At 32.9% G+C, this 15,708-nt stretch overlaps 1 protein-coding gene across 1 annotated transcript; it reads right to left on the reverse strand.

Moving 5' to 3' along the window:
• Positions 1-352: 352 nt before the first annotated feature.
• Positions 353-13,709, reverse strand: LOC107448382 (uncharacterized; the record flags this gene model as incomplete). Its single annotated transcript, XM_016063552.4, is given in 3 exon segments — positions 353-457; positions 10,171-10,223; positions 13,502-13,709. Coding segments are annotated over 3 exon segments (294 nt in total), but the record flags the coding sequence as incomplete, so codon positions are not given.
• Positions 13,710-15,708: the final 1,999 nt, after the last annotated feature.

The raw sequence follows: 15,708 nt of genomic DNA on the forward strand, positions 1-15,708 counted from the left end.
CGGTAAAAAGTACCGGCACTCAGACTGCCAGTACTTTTTACCGTAAAATCTATTTTTATCGAACGATATTAAGATAAAAATCGATTATTACCGGAACATGTTACGGATCATAAAATCTGAAATACCGTGAATTTCACTGTGATAATTTCAATGAAATCATTAAATCACTCTTATTAAATACATATTACAGTATAATATTTTACGGCAAAAATGAATTTTTGGTAAAATGGATTATGCTCTAAAACTACCGGTTTTATTTGCCTTAATTTTATCAGGTATTTTTAACAATGTAGGTGTTTTGGTTATAATAAAATTTATGAATTGTTTCAAATATGACGCTTTTTTACCATACCTGACGTTTATCATCCCAGGCACAGTAATCCTTATATGCTGCTTCTATGCCTGACCATTCTGTTTTGGCGTAATCTGCCATAATCTTTGTCAACTTCTTCATTTTCTTAAAAAAAAAAAAATAGAGAGTTAAGCTCTAATTTATCAGTTAATAGTATAGTGAACGGGAAGAAAAAAGATAATCATCCTTAATAATTTACATGTTAGTAGATTTTTACATTCTAAAAACCAATAGTAACTTTGAGATAGATTATGTTAAGATTGTTTCATTGGAAATCGATCAGTGTTGATTAAATTACGAAATTAGGCAAAAGAATTCTTTTTATTACTAAACATTATTTTCTTTTTCAATGTATTTAGATCTGAAAAATATGGTCCCATTAGTTTGGTTTTTCAAGTGCATATAAATGTTGTGAACACTACTTGTTAATTTCCCGTTTTACGCAATTCTCCTTGTCCTGAACTTAACTGAAGCAAAACATATTTGTTCACAATTATAAGAATCCTTCTCCAAATGAAATAACTTACACTTTTTTTCCCATAAAAACAACTTTTATTAATTTTTTTGGTTTTATTATTTTCCATTAGAATAGCAAAAAAAAATTTAATCGTCAGACTTACAAATTTTAATTCTACTTTATTATACTTCATTTTAAATCACAAAAAGCAAAGTTTGAGTCAAAGTTTCAAAGAAATTGGTCTCGTAGGTTTTGAGTTACGTAGGTCGAAAGATTCGCATGTGCCTTGCAATTCAGATTTTCTTTGACAAATTTTATCTTTATATAAAAAGACATATTACAACGTTCAAAAGTATTTATAAGTTTAAATGTGTTAGAGATATAGCAAAATATGAAAGAATATTGACCATTGTCTTAACTAAAATATGGTGACCTAATTTATCAGATTGCAACTCTTAAAAACATTATAGTAAATAAAATTTAATCATTACTTCATAAATAATTCAATTTCTTCCCTTTTTTTATTCTGCATATTGTGCAAAAAATAACTGGATCACCCTGAATAATTTTTAAACTAATTATCAGATCTTAAGGTACAACAGATCAATCGGAATAGTTCAAAGAGATGGCCTTAAAAAATTTTGATTAGTTCGGGCAGACGATATTATAAGTTACGAAATCTGATACGAAAACGGAATCTTGATCCCCAAAATAGGGGGTATATATCCACTAGGGAAATGGGGTGTCTATTGTTTAGTCAAGAAAATGGCCTTAGTTTTGACCCCTCAATGTTAATTTTAATATTTGAGTATTTTCACATATCTCGAGAATGTTTTAAAATTCGATTTCTCAGCAACTATTCAATTGATTTCGTTCCAATTTTTCATTTTGGAGCATAAGACTACTTTTTTCAACTAAAAATTTTTATACCTTATAATTCAAACATTTTTGAGCATAATAAAATAAATTACTAAAAAATAATAAATATTTACTAAGAATTTTATTTTGCACAAAATTATCTTTGAATAAACAAATTTTATTATTGTCTGTAGCAATATTTTGAGTCTCCTAAAAAATTATGGAGATATGGCGAAAGTATAAGAATGAATAAATTAAGTATAAGAATAAAAAAAAGGTGAATAAAGCATAAACGAAAGTACATAAATTGTCATGGAATAGTTTCAGTTTCATAAACAAAGATCTCCCTCATTGTGTCATGTCTTTCTAAGTGTTAGACTCTGAAGAAGTTTCTTGTTTATAGAACTGAAACTATTATGTGTCAATTTATGTATTTTCATTTGTGCTTCCACGTTGTTTTTTGCGTCAGTCTACATAGCCCCCACATTTCCTTTCGTTGAATAAATAGAAGGGTTCAAAACTCTAAACCGCCCTCTTAACCGAACAATTGTAACCACATTTCCCAGATTGCAGCTATCCCCTATACTTTTAAGATCAGGAATCCATGAAAGGAAAAAAAAGGAATGCTGATTCGGAAAAAGGACATTTATGTGTCTGATCTGGCAACTTAAAATATCGTCTGTACTAATTAATTTGCATATTTGAGGTCACTCCCTCGAGCCATTTAGAATGATTTCTAATACACGAAGATCCGATCATTAGATCAAAAGTTTTTCCGGGTGGTTTTTTTTCTTCTTCTTCTTTTCTATTCCCCGCGCACTGTATACTCAAAAGTTTTCCAATGTAATTTCTATACCGTGATTGCTATGACCTGTCACAGTCACGTAAAATTTAAGTCGTAAATGGTTAAAGCAATCATAGTCACAAATGTGAAAGTTCTAAATTACTCCAAACAGATCATAATGTGACTTTGATGTCACCTTATCATGAGATAACACATGTCACCTTATAATGAAGTAACACACACCTTATCGTGAGAAAGTCTCATTGACTACTTATTGTGACTTTAGCCGATTGGAAGTCACAAGCATACTTTACAGGGACTGAGAAACATTTTTGTAACTTATTTATAATTTTGATCCCTTAAAATTCACATGGAAAGCATTTCACGACTTGTCTAATTATAGTTACTTTCTTACGACTCGTCTCATTCTGTTCTTATAATCAGTTTTTAGCGAATTTATTTCATTGATGTCACGCTACTCGTGTCACTAAAGTTAGACCAGTCAGTTAAAATTCATGAAAGTCTAAAAATTTACTATGTGAGTCAAATAAAGTCACAACAACAGACACTCACTGATGTGATCCGTTTAAATAGTTCCGATTGCCTCACTATATGATTATTCTTATTTTATAACCGTCGTTGAACAGCCGACCCAATCTTTCGTGTTCAACTCCGTAGCCTTGTAATTTTGAACCCAATCCAGAAGACAAGGGAACTCATGGATCAAGTATTCAGAGAAATTTGCCTTCGTGGGGGTCTTTTTGATGGAACTAACCCGCATTTGAGTTACATGGAGAGAAAAACCTCTCATGGTTAGCCTAACGGAAAGGGGACTCTAACCCATGATTCGTCTACCACTGAGGATATTTTCACGTCAGCACTGTGGTCGGTGCAAGCCAGGTGCGGGATTCGTATCTACCAGCCATTGCTGGGATTCAAACACGGTTCACCTCATTGGAATGCGAACGCTCTATCTCCCAAAAAAAAAATTCCGTGCAATTTCTCTATTTTCTAACATTCACAGTCTCAAGAAAAGAGCTATTAAATGTGAATATAGCCCTTTCAAATTAAAGAACAATATTTAACTAAATTTATTTCATTATTTTTAAGATTATTGTCAGTTTGAAGAAAAAATTTGAATGTGTAATGCCTGGTCTGCCGCAAGACTGCGCTGGTTATAAACTTCAGCCATGATCCTCTCCGTACTTTCTCTCGAACGTATTATTTTATCGTAATTAAAATGTTAAAATAACTAACTGAGTTAGAGGAGTTTATTACAGTGGCGGCCCACCTATGGGGGGCCCGAAGTCTACATTTTTACGCCTTCGGACAAAAACCGAAAATAGTGATGTTCTTTCTTTCGTTTAGTGATCTTTCGTCATTTTCCGTATTAGAAAAAGTTTTCGTCGAGTTTCCGAATTAGAAATCCTAAGCAGGGATTTCGAAAATAATGCATCGATCGATCAAACCTACAATGATTAAAATATGAAAGTAATATTAAGTATCTAAATTTTGTGTCGGCCGGCAAAGCAAAGTAAAAAAAAAGGTTTTTGTTCTATGGGTATGGTATTTAGTTTCATAAATTTGTGTGTTTTAATTGTAAAGCACTTATCTTAGTTTTCAGCAAACATTGAAAAATGGTTTATAATATTGTTCTATTAGTATTTTGTTTCATACTTGATATGTTCTAGAATAATAAGATAAAAGAAGTGTATGTTAAATTTAGAAATATTTTGTGAAGTATTTTCAATATTTTCTATAAATTATAAAATTTTGTGCATTATAAATTTTATATGGTAATTGCATTATATGTGGTAATTAATATTTAAATGAATATTAATTAAGGTGTTAATTTGAAATTAAGTTTATTAAATATCTTAATGAGTGGTATAAATTTCACCTTTTATTAGTAAAAAGTAAATAATATTTTAAGCACTGAATGTTTTATATCATGTATTGAAATAGTTAACGAAGTTCATTGGTGAAGGTAAGTTTTAACGAATTTTTAGTCCTTTTCTCATGTTGTTCTTACAGGATTTTTAGGGAAAATATTTTTTTTTGTCAAAATGTCTGAAATTGACAAAGCGCGTTAAGGATATTTTATATCAGGTAGCACTTGAGATGGAATTGGACGTTCAACCAACCATGAAAAATGCAAAATTGCGCGAGGTTATAAAATCCTCCCCTCTGTTTAAAGACGAGGTCTTCGTAGATTCACTGGTGAAAAATATAGCTGAATTACGTGAGGAAGAACAGCGTAAGGCAGAAGGCGAATTGGAAGAGAAACGTAGACAACAAGAATTCGAGTTAGAAAAACAAAAGATGTAAATAAATTTTTGAGTTGGAAATACTCAAACTGCAAGCTACAGAACCTAAAGGTGCGGAGACTGGAAACGTAGTACATCCGACATCTTATTCTGAGACCAGAGTAGATATTCAAAAGTTACTGCCTCCATTTAAAGCGGATCGAAACTGATAATATTACCCTATTCCTGATATTGCTGGAAAGGCAGCTAAAGTTAGCAAAAGTGTCTGAGCAACTTTGGGTTTTTTCACCTGCTAAGTCTGATACCGAGTTCGATTTCTATCCTCATAGCCCGTGAGTCTGAAGAAAATGCTTCAAATTTTAACTATGTAAAAGATCTGCTTCTCAAGCATTTCAAATTGAGTTCCGAGAAATTTAGGCATATTTCATTATTTTTAAGATTATNTCGCAAGCAAAAAGAAAGCACCTGGCGTGATCATTATTTTGAACTGAGAGCTTATTTCGAGAATTAGTTGAATGAGCTGAATGTTACCACTTTTAAGGATCTTCAGAATCTGATCAGTGCGGATCAAGTAAAAAGAAGAGTTCCTCCTGATTGCAAGGAACATCTGTTAGATGAGTGGGAACAATTAAACTCGCCAGATACTTTAGCTGATAAGCTTGACGCCTACGACAACCTTAGATCTACTTATGTAAAGAAGGATACGGCTGTCAAAAGTAAGAGAGAAATCCTATCGCAGGATAGTTATACAAGAAATTAAATAAGCCTAATTATGCAATAAAAAGAAACGAGTTTTCCTCGAATAATAAAGAATCGAAGATATCTTGTTATGGTTGTGGTAAACCAGGTTTTATAAGAAAGAATGCCCAATTTTTTCCGTTGCAGAACAGAAAGAAACTGTTGAAGCAAGAAAGGTAATGCTCTATAGTTGTAATACTTCGACAGGGTAAAATCCGAATATACCTATTACGATCTGTAATAAGGAGGTGTATGTCTGTGCAGACACAGTAAACCGTTGTATTACAGGTGAGCGCATGTTTGAATTATTCAAGAAAAATTTAGTGGCATTGAAAAAGCACACTCATAATGTAATATTAGCCGATGGTGTGACCCAATCTAGAGAAATTTTGTCAGCTGTACTGTCAGTACTATTGAAGGTAGAATTATTGAAACAGAATTTATAGTTTTACCTGAAGCTAAAGGTAACAAAACCTTGATGGATATGAGTTTTTTAAAGAAGGCTAATTTAGTATTAGCAGCATCGACCAAGTCTTGGTGTTTTGGTGATAATCCTAAGAAAAGGTATTCACTAGTTGAGGATGCCGAATCCACTGAACACATTCCTGTAGCGAAGGTTGAAGTTAACCCATTTGCTTTACGTAAAGATGAAGGAAAAAGTCTTACGCCTGATCAAAGAAATAAAATTAATGCTCTTCTTAAAAAGTATGAGAGAAGCTTTCAACTAGGGAGAGAAGTTACTCCATTCGCCGAACATCGTGTTGAGACGGGAAATAATCCTCCTGTTGCAACGCCACCATGCAGAATGACGCCTGTTAAAAAATAAATTCTCAGGAAAGAATTAGACAATCCCTTGGCTCAAGGTGTCATTGAAGAATATGAATGTGAACCGTACGCTTCACCTGTGGTTCTTGCGTCTAAACCAAATGGTAGCATGAGGTTATGCATTGATTCCCTCACTATACCCGATACATATCCTTTACAATTAATGGATGAATTATTACATGAGGCTAAGTATACACCTTATATGTCAATATTAGACCTTAGATCTGGTTATCATCAAATTGCAGTTTATCCACCAGATCAGGATAAAACAGCATTTGTTTGTCCCTATGAAACTTTCCGGTACTTAAGGATGCCGTTTGGTCTACGAAATGCTCCAGCCACATTCCAAAGATTGATTGATCGTTTCAGAAGAGGCTTGATATTAACTTGATGACATATTTGTTTTGTCGGACACTTTTGAGAACCATCTTTCCGATCTTCAGGCAGTGTTTGAGAGGCTCATCGAATTTAAGCTGAATACTAAACAAGAGAAATTTCACTTTGCTTGTGAAAAAGTAAAGTACTTGGGACACTGGATAACGCCTAAAGGATTAGAAACTTGATCCTGCTAAAGTGGAAGCTATAAACTGCATACCCCAACCGAAAAATGTAAAGCAAGAGCAATCTTTTTTACAATCTTGCTCGTGGTATCGACTTTTTATTCCGAACTTTGCTGATATTTCGCGGCCACTCAGTAATCTAAAAAAGAAGAGAACCATTTGGAAATGGGAAAAAACATAACAACAAGCTTTTGAAACTCTCAAGAAATGTCTTGTTACTCCTCCAGTATTGAAACAAACTGATTGTAAAAAACCATTCTTAAGAACTGATGCTAGTAACTATGCCTTAGGAGCAGTGCTTTTACAGGGAGAGGACAAATGAACATCCTATAGAATATGCCAGTCGACTTATCACAGCAGCTGAAAGAACTTACTCAACCACAGAAAGAGAAGCATTAGCTGTCGTGTTATCACTTGATAAATTCCGCAGTTATATAGAAGGCCAAGAATTCACTTTAGCGACAGACCATCAACCATTAAAGTGCTTGATGAATCTAAAGTCACCGTCTGGAAGATTAGCTCGCTGGTCTTTGAAAATTCAATCTTAGAACCTAAAGATCGAATATTTTCCTGGAAAATCGAATGTAGTAGCTGATATGTTGTCTCGATCTGTCTGCGATACTAAAGTAAACAATACAGAAATCTGTAATTTTGTGAGCCATCTAGAAGTCCTGTTAGCATTCGTGATGCTCAGCTAAAGGATGAAAGTATTAAGAAAATAATCGAATATTTTGAAAATAATAAGAAGGATGAAGATTTTGTAAACTGGTCAGATAGAGGATATTTGATGAATCAAGGGATACTCTATAGATATGTCCCAGACTCCGATGTAGAAGAAGCTCAACTTTTAATACCTTCCCAAGAAAGAGAAACTATCATGAAATTGCATCACGGTTCTACTACTGCTGGTCATTTTGGAGAGAAAGGAACTTACCGACGTATTTCTCAGAGATACTATTGGGCCGGCATGAGATCTTATATTGAAAATTTTGTCAAGAAATGTCCTGAATGCTGTCGTTTCAAAGCAACCAATCAAAAACCTTCTGGACTTTTAAGAACTCCGGCGTATGCTCAACGATTCAAGACTTTGAGTATAGATTTATTTGGACCGTTACAAGAAAGTAAAGAAGGCCACAAGTGATCCTTATTATTGAAAATTGCGCAACTAAGTGGGTGGAGCTGTTTTCTCTTGTCTCAGCCACTGCACATGAGTGTGCAACTAAACTTATTGAAGAAGTTTTCCTGAGGTACGGAATCCCAAGGAAATTAATTAGTGATAATGGCCCACAATTTGTTAGTGCTGTGCTGCAACAGGTTTGTTGTACACTGGACATTGATCAAANATCCACACGCGAATCCAGTCGGGGAAAAAATCGAGACTTAAAACCTCGTCTTGCCATCCTTGTGGGAGATTCAAATGATTCTTGGTCTGAAAAACTACCAAGCATTCGTTTCGCTCTAAATTCTTCTAAATTAGATACAACCGAACATACTGCAGCCTATTTGCAATGTGGGCGTGAATTGAGGACAATTGGTGATGTAGCCTACGATCTAAAAGCTGTTCGGGACAATGATAACTTTGTTCCGGAAATCACGCCGTACTTGAAGAGATTAGCCTCAATCTCTAAGACTGTTAAGGAACGCGTTGAAATGAAACAAGACCAGAGAAAGACTTATTATGACCGGAACCGAAAAAAACTGTATTTTACTCCTGGCCAAAAAGTTTGGGTTGTTCTACATTCTATTAGCAGAGCTCACAACAAAAAAACAGCAAAATTTATGCCAAAACGCGACGGCCCTTATGTGATCCTAACTCAACGATCACCAGTTTCATACGAGGTGACCAGTTTAGACAATCCTACCGCACGCACCTATAGGAACTTACCTTGTTTCGGCATTAAGACCGTTCATTGAAATGGAGACGACACCAATCGCTCCTCTGCGAAAAAGAGGAAAGAATGCTGTTTTAAATGCGAGACGCTAATTAAAACAGAGGGGGAGGATGTAATGCCTGGTCTGCCGCAAGACTACGCTAGTAATAAGCTTCACCCATGATCCTCTCCGCACTTTCTCTCGAACGTTTTAATTTGAGTGAACGTAAAAAAGTGATGTTTGTTTTGTGTTGTGTTGTTATTGTATTATTTTATCGTAATTAAAATGTTAAAATAACTAACTGAGCTAAAGTGATTTATTACAAAGTAATTTTCTTCTGTGTTTAAAATAGATGAATATACTTATATTTTCTTTAAGAATCGTGTTAAAAATTTTAAGTTGTGAGCGAATTTTATTGAAACAATCTTGATAAAATTTGTCTCATTTAGAAAAATTATTGCTGAGACAGGTCCGGATTAAATGGGGGCTACTGGGATTGTTTCCCCTGGTTTGGGTTAACTCGCCATGCGATATTTTTTTTAAAAAAAAGCGGTCTGTAAAATATGCGAAGAAATAAAATAAATTTTAAAAAAACTTTACTGTAATTCCCATTGTGGCATAAAAATAAAAGAGAAAGAAAAAAGTGAAGAAAAAAAAACTATATACATTGCAACGTTTAAGTAGTTCTTTGCCTAAGCGGAAGTCAGGAATCCAACATTCAAGGCAGCTGAGATCGCCATTTTTTTTCCCGTCAAGATAAGAAGTTTTTCATAACTCATTTGCCGACAATTTCAATATTTAGCGTTTGTACAACAAACGTTCGATTATTTTCTTCTTCCTTTGCATAGTTTCAGCGATGCCAAAGATCTATACTAAGATGTTAAACGTACATAAATCAAGGCTTGAAGTTTAAAAAAGTTACTTCGTCCTTTTTTGTTGATGTCGCATTTTAACGTCACCTAGATGTCAACATGAGACCACAATGAGACCTTTAACTGCCACAGGGATTTCACACTGCGATGAAAACGGGTCATATTCACGTCCTTTAACTGCCACAGGGATTTCACACTGCGATGAAAACGGGTCATATTCACGTCTCAACAGGATCTCAGTGTGAAAACTGTGACATATTCAAGTTTCAACAGGATCACTATGTGACAGATTCTTGTCTGAACAGGATCCTTGTGAGAGACGAAACTGTGGCATATCTCCGTTTCAAATAGGTCACTGAGACTGTTGCACTCTGGTAACGGTGCTACCTGAATATGAGCTATGAATTAAAACTTTGTAGTTGTAAAATATAATGTTTCCATTAATATGAGTTACAATTTTTTAAATACGTCAACAAGTTCGAATTTACCAAGGGAACCTCAAAAATATTAAGATTCAACAGATAAAAAGTTATCTATTCCTCCAAATTTGTTTCTATACTCAAAAAATCTTAAAAATAATCTTACCTCTTCTGGTACCTGATTTAAACATGCATCAAACTCATCAAGTGCGGCTTTATCTGCAATTAAATTGTTTTCAGTTAAGGAAACGAAATGTCATTTTTGAAAATAAACTACTTTCTAATATTCAATATTATATACAATAAAAAAAGACGTACAGAAGATTAAGATATTCGTTGCTAAAATTGATATTTAGATAAGAATTTGTTCCTTAGGTTAGGCTTATTGGAAAATAAAATTCAGGTGATAACTAAAGTTTAGCTAAAATTCAGGTGACTTAGCTAAGCTTTTGGCAGTACTGCATTGGCTAATTTATTTATTTTTATTTTATTCTTTTAGTTTGTAACCAAGGAAATTTCACTAGAATCAGAACGATCAGAATTGATGTAGAATCAGAACAATCGGAATTTAACTTGAATCAGAAAAAAAGTTCTTTCGAGGATGGTTGGTGAGTAAATAGAGTAATACTTTTATTTTCGTTGGAAGTGAACACGAGTTAATTTTTAAAAGTCAGCATACTGTAACTGTAGTCCGTTACATTTTTAAATTCAGTAATATTACTTTCTTTCTTTTTGGGGAAAAAAAGTTTTAAAAAAATTAATGTAAATGTCAAAAAAAAATTTTTTTTAATCCTAATTGTTTCTTTTTTTTTTGAAATGGTTCAAACGAAAAACAGTTATCCTTTTTTTAATCCAATTTAATAATTTTTCATTTTCTATGAATATAATAAAAAATATCTAACTACATCAAAAGTTTAATTTATGATTAAATTAAATTATTGGATGAGCCCCAATTTGTTTTTGCGAAACTCCTCTTATACATATGAAAACATGTAGGAGAAAGTGGTATAAAATCGGGAAAATGAGATTCGAAGCCCAGCTAGAGCTAAACTGCTCGACCTAAAAAATTTCAGATTTAATTAAGATATATCCATTGTTTAGTTGTGTACTATATATCATTCTTAAAATGTCATGTAAGTACTGTTGTTTTTAAGAATGACTTTTTTTTTTCTAGAAAAAGCAGAATCACCCCTTCTTACACTTTTAGTGGGGTAGAGTTAACTTCCAGAGATGTTAACTCTTTGAGAAATCTAGGTATACTAGAATTTCAGTGAAAATGTAGCATACATTTTTATTTTTGTGACAATTTAAAAATATTATGCATGTAATTTAATGTGTAGTTATCTTCTTCCGCTGACCTGAATCTTCAAGCGAAGACGCACATCAAGGGGAGGATGGGGCAAGACTAAGGTAGTATCCGGTCTTTCGCTGACGGCAGAGGTTTTTGAAAAGAAACAGAATAACTAATAGAGTAAATCCTCATTGTTTAATTGGAAATGAATCTTTAGTAAATGTATAATAATCTGAACTAAAAATAATTTTTCGAAGTGTAATAGAAAACATTAAATAAGAATACTTTAAAAACAGTAGAACAAAACAAACTTATCTGCGCAGAAGCCATGAATTTAGCAATATAGTAGTTATTTTTCCTGTATAGTAAAATGCGATTTAGAGTTTGCCGCAAGAAAATATAACTAATTTCTAAACAATCCAGTTATCCGGTTTCACTCTACTAGCCTGTCCTTTAACTCTAATTCCGTAGCAATTATTCCATTTTTCAGTAAAAGTACTGGTTGTCTCTTTAGTGTTTATAACTGTTACCCAGATTTCGACTTTCATAATTATATCAAAGAAATGTAAACATTAAAATAAATGAACTATACCTGGCAATTCGTCATATTTAAAAAGTATTTTATTGTTAAACTTAATTTTTTTTTTAAAAGGTGTTTTTTTTTTCTTTTCTTGCTGCTCTTTTTCATTTTTTATTGAAAGAACTGATAGTCTCTCCTTTGGTAGCTGTTACTCTAATTTTTATTTATTTATTCGTATTAAAGAAATCTGAACTGAGAATGAAAGAGTTATTACTTAGTTATTTTTCACGTTTAAAAAGAGTACTTCATTTTTAAAAACAGCTTTTAAATGTGGGAACGAATATGCCGGAAACAATGAACTACTTAAAACTCAAAACATCTCATTTATAAGATCATTTATAAGTATTTAAAGCAAATATAATCATAACAGTAAATATAATCATGATACGAAAAGCATAACAGTTTTGCATTGCTATAAAAAGATAAATTAAAAAAAGAGTTATCTCAAATATGATATTGCTTTATAGTGCTTTAATTTAACATTAACTGAATACTGCACAACATGTTCCGAAAAGCTCGCGTAACAAACTAACTTCAGTTGAAATGCGAATGTTTTATGCAAATGCAAATTTAAAAATATATATATATATTACATTTTTAATCACTAAATAATGTTGCTTAAAATCATTCATTAATGAAAGTTAAAGTTACTAGCTTACTATTTAACTCGTTTAAAAATGTTACTTATTACTTTTCAAAACTAGCATTGTTGATGTTTAATCAAACATGGCAAATCTTTCAAGCATAATATTACAAGCTTTTATTAAAAAGTAAAATACTAATTAGCTAATAATTTTTAAAATGATTAATTTAAGCAAACAGAAGAGTTAAACAGTCGACCCTATTTTGGGTTTACGACTATCATTGTTCAACGCCGTAGTCTTGTAATTTTGAACCCAATCCAGAAGATAAGGGAAACTCTTGGACCAAGTAATGGGAGAAATTCGTCTTCTTGGGGGACTTTTTCATGGAACTAACCCGCATTTGCGTGACTTGGATAGGAAAACCGTGAAAACCTCCCACGGTTAGACTGACGGCAAGGGAACTCTAACCCATGATCCGTCTACCACTGAGGATATTTAACCTCAACACTGTGATCAGTGCAAGCCGGGTACGGAATTCGTATTGACCAGCACTGGGATTCGAACGGGTTCACCTAATTGAAAGGCGAACGCTCTATCCCCTAATCTGTGTCTTATTAAAACAATCACTCTTTCTAGGAAAAACAAGACTTTTTCACCTAGGAAAACAAAGATAATGAAAGCTGTCGGCGAACCAATGCGGGAGGACTTTGGTTTTTACGTCCAATTTGAGTCTACTAGCTCGAGTAGACGTGACAATAGAGGAACAGAAATATGTAACCAAATATAATATATACTGCAATTTGGTAATTAGGTTGGGAAATTTCTAAAAAAATTAAGAAACATTTAACTTGCTGAAAATTATAAAGGAAGGAAATTTTGTTAAATCTATATCTTGTACTTTTTAATGAATTGTTACTTAGGAAAACAGATCCTTTAAAATCTCTTACACTGATAAACTGCAATAATGACAATTGTTAAATAAATACAGTTCTACTTATAGGGGCAAATAATAATTGCGATTTAAACACAAAAAGATTCTCACCCTCTGCTTCGCATTTTATCCATTTTTGACAAGGTTCAACGTGTTCTCCCTCACCTACGTCGTGTGAAGGTAGAGGCGCTTTAAAACCATTTACTATGGTCAAAAGAACAACAGTTACTATTAAATTAATCAGCATCTTAACAGCAATGTGATTATTTACTACCTTATTTTAATATCTTTACTCAGCTATCAGAACTCAAGTCGGCTGAATCGGCTTTAAATATGTAAAAATTAGCTGTTTAAACAATAAAACGTGATCATAATACATTGTGGATTGAATAAGTAGGTTTTGTTAAAAACAATAGAAAATTCATTTGATGCAGAGCTCTACTTCCCTATTCTTTGTTTTGAATTTTAAAGAAAATTATGAAAAAGGAACAATATTACTATTGAGGCAGCTTATTGATCAAAATAAAATGTATTATAATCTATTTTGATTATTATTACAGAGAAAGAAATATTTTTTAATTCATTTCATTTCTTAAAATACAATATACCCATTCATTTTGACCTTCTTTTTTTTTTAATGAAACAGCATTGTTAAAAAGTTGTACATGCATTGCTAAAAAAATTTTCCATTGTGGTTTTTATCCAGTTTTCTTTCTGTTTAAAGGATGAATAGTTTGTTAAGCTTTTGTTACGTTTATTTTTTCTTCGCATTGAAAAAAATAATTCTGGAAAGGAAAGAAAATTACAATGCACGAATATATTTTTTGTGTTTCGTTCGTTTCTGTTAGTTTGCGAAAGAAAAGAAAGAAAAAACTAGTTGAGTTAAGTGGAAAGGATCAGGAAGAAACAAATGCGGCAATACACATTGTTGTATACAAATGTAAGTCAAACTTTTTTATGGTTTCCCATTGACGGAACAGTTGATGGTAACCAGAGATGGGCATTTTTCATTCAGAATAATGAATAAATAATGATGAATAATTATTCAAAATCTTCTTGAATAATGAAAAAAGATTTATTTATTAGCCAGAAATATTTTGAACAAATCATTTATTATTTTCAATCATTATTCTTTATTTATTTGTCAAGAATAACTGAATAATTTCACTAATCAACAGAAATGGGCAAGAAATATTCTAATTGACTACGTTTGTGACAACTCCAAGTAAAAGGTACATGGTAAAAAACTACTTGTAATTATTTTTATAAGTTACAAGCAACGATTGCAGATTAAAAGTGATTATGATTACCTGTAATCACAACAAGACGTAATAACTGGTAGTATATGGTTACAAGTGACCGAAATCTTTTATTTTAAGCAATTGTGCCATATTTGTAAATTACGCTCTTGGCTTTGGAGCATCTCCCTTGGCGCACTGTAATTACGCCAACTTAGCAAGCACAACCTTTTCTAAACTCAGTCTATGTTTTTGTACGCCATTACAGTTCAACGCAACACCCGAAAGGGAAACGCCAATAAACTCATTTTAATACAAAACGCTTACTCTTCATTTACGCTACCTCCGCACATTTTGATCCTTGGCGACCCGGAGGTGATCCCAGGGCCTGACTTTGCCTAATTAGGACCCGAGGCAAAAACTTCTTTGGGGGCCCCTTCTGCTTCACTACTTCAGTAATCAGTCGAACTTTTTGGAGGTATTTAAATTTTTTACCTCATTATAGATAACAAGAAAATTGACTAGAAACTCCAATGGCCAGATGAATATATCGCTCTGTCCATTTTATCGACTTTCTGACAATTCTATGTCCATTATGCTGCATGCAGATTTCTTATTGTTAACTTTGTCATCCAGCAGCGGAAATTTCATATCCTTGCTGACATAAGGGCGGGATTCAGCTAAATTTACGCAATGACTATGGTTCAATTAAGTCAATCAAAAACCTGTATTTTTGTAAAAATATCGCATTTTGTGATATGTAAAAATGCAAGCTTTTGATTGGCCAAATTTGTTCATCGTAACTGCGAAAATTTAGCTGAATTTCACCCTAGAAAGCCATGGATTTACAAAACAAAGATTATGTTCATACAATAGATTAATGAAGAAGCTAACATAAAACTGACGGATTTTACACTGTACTGATATTTTGTTTTAAAAAAAGTTCATTAAGGAAGGAAACGTAAAACAAACTTTCAATTCGATTTGGGGCCCCGCTCTGATGTGGGGCCCCGGAGCAACTGCCCCATATGCCACTGCCTTTGTAAGGCTCTGGGTGATCCAGATCCTATGGAATACTGA

Source organism: Parasteatoda tepidariorum, chromosome X2 (assembly GCF_043381705.1).
Source record: "Parasteatoda tepidariorum isolate YZ-2023 chromosome X2, CAS_Ptep_4.0, whole genome shotgun sequence".
Lineage (NCBI taxonomy): Eukaryota > Metazoa > Arthropoda > Arachnida > Araneae > Theridiidae > Parasteatoda > Parasteatoda tepidariorum.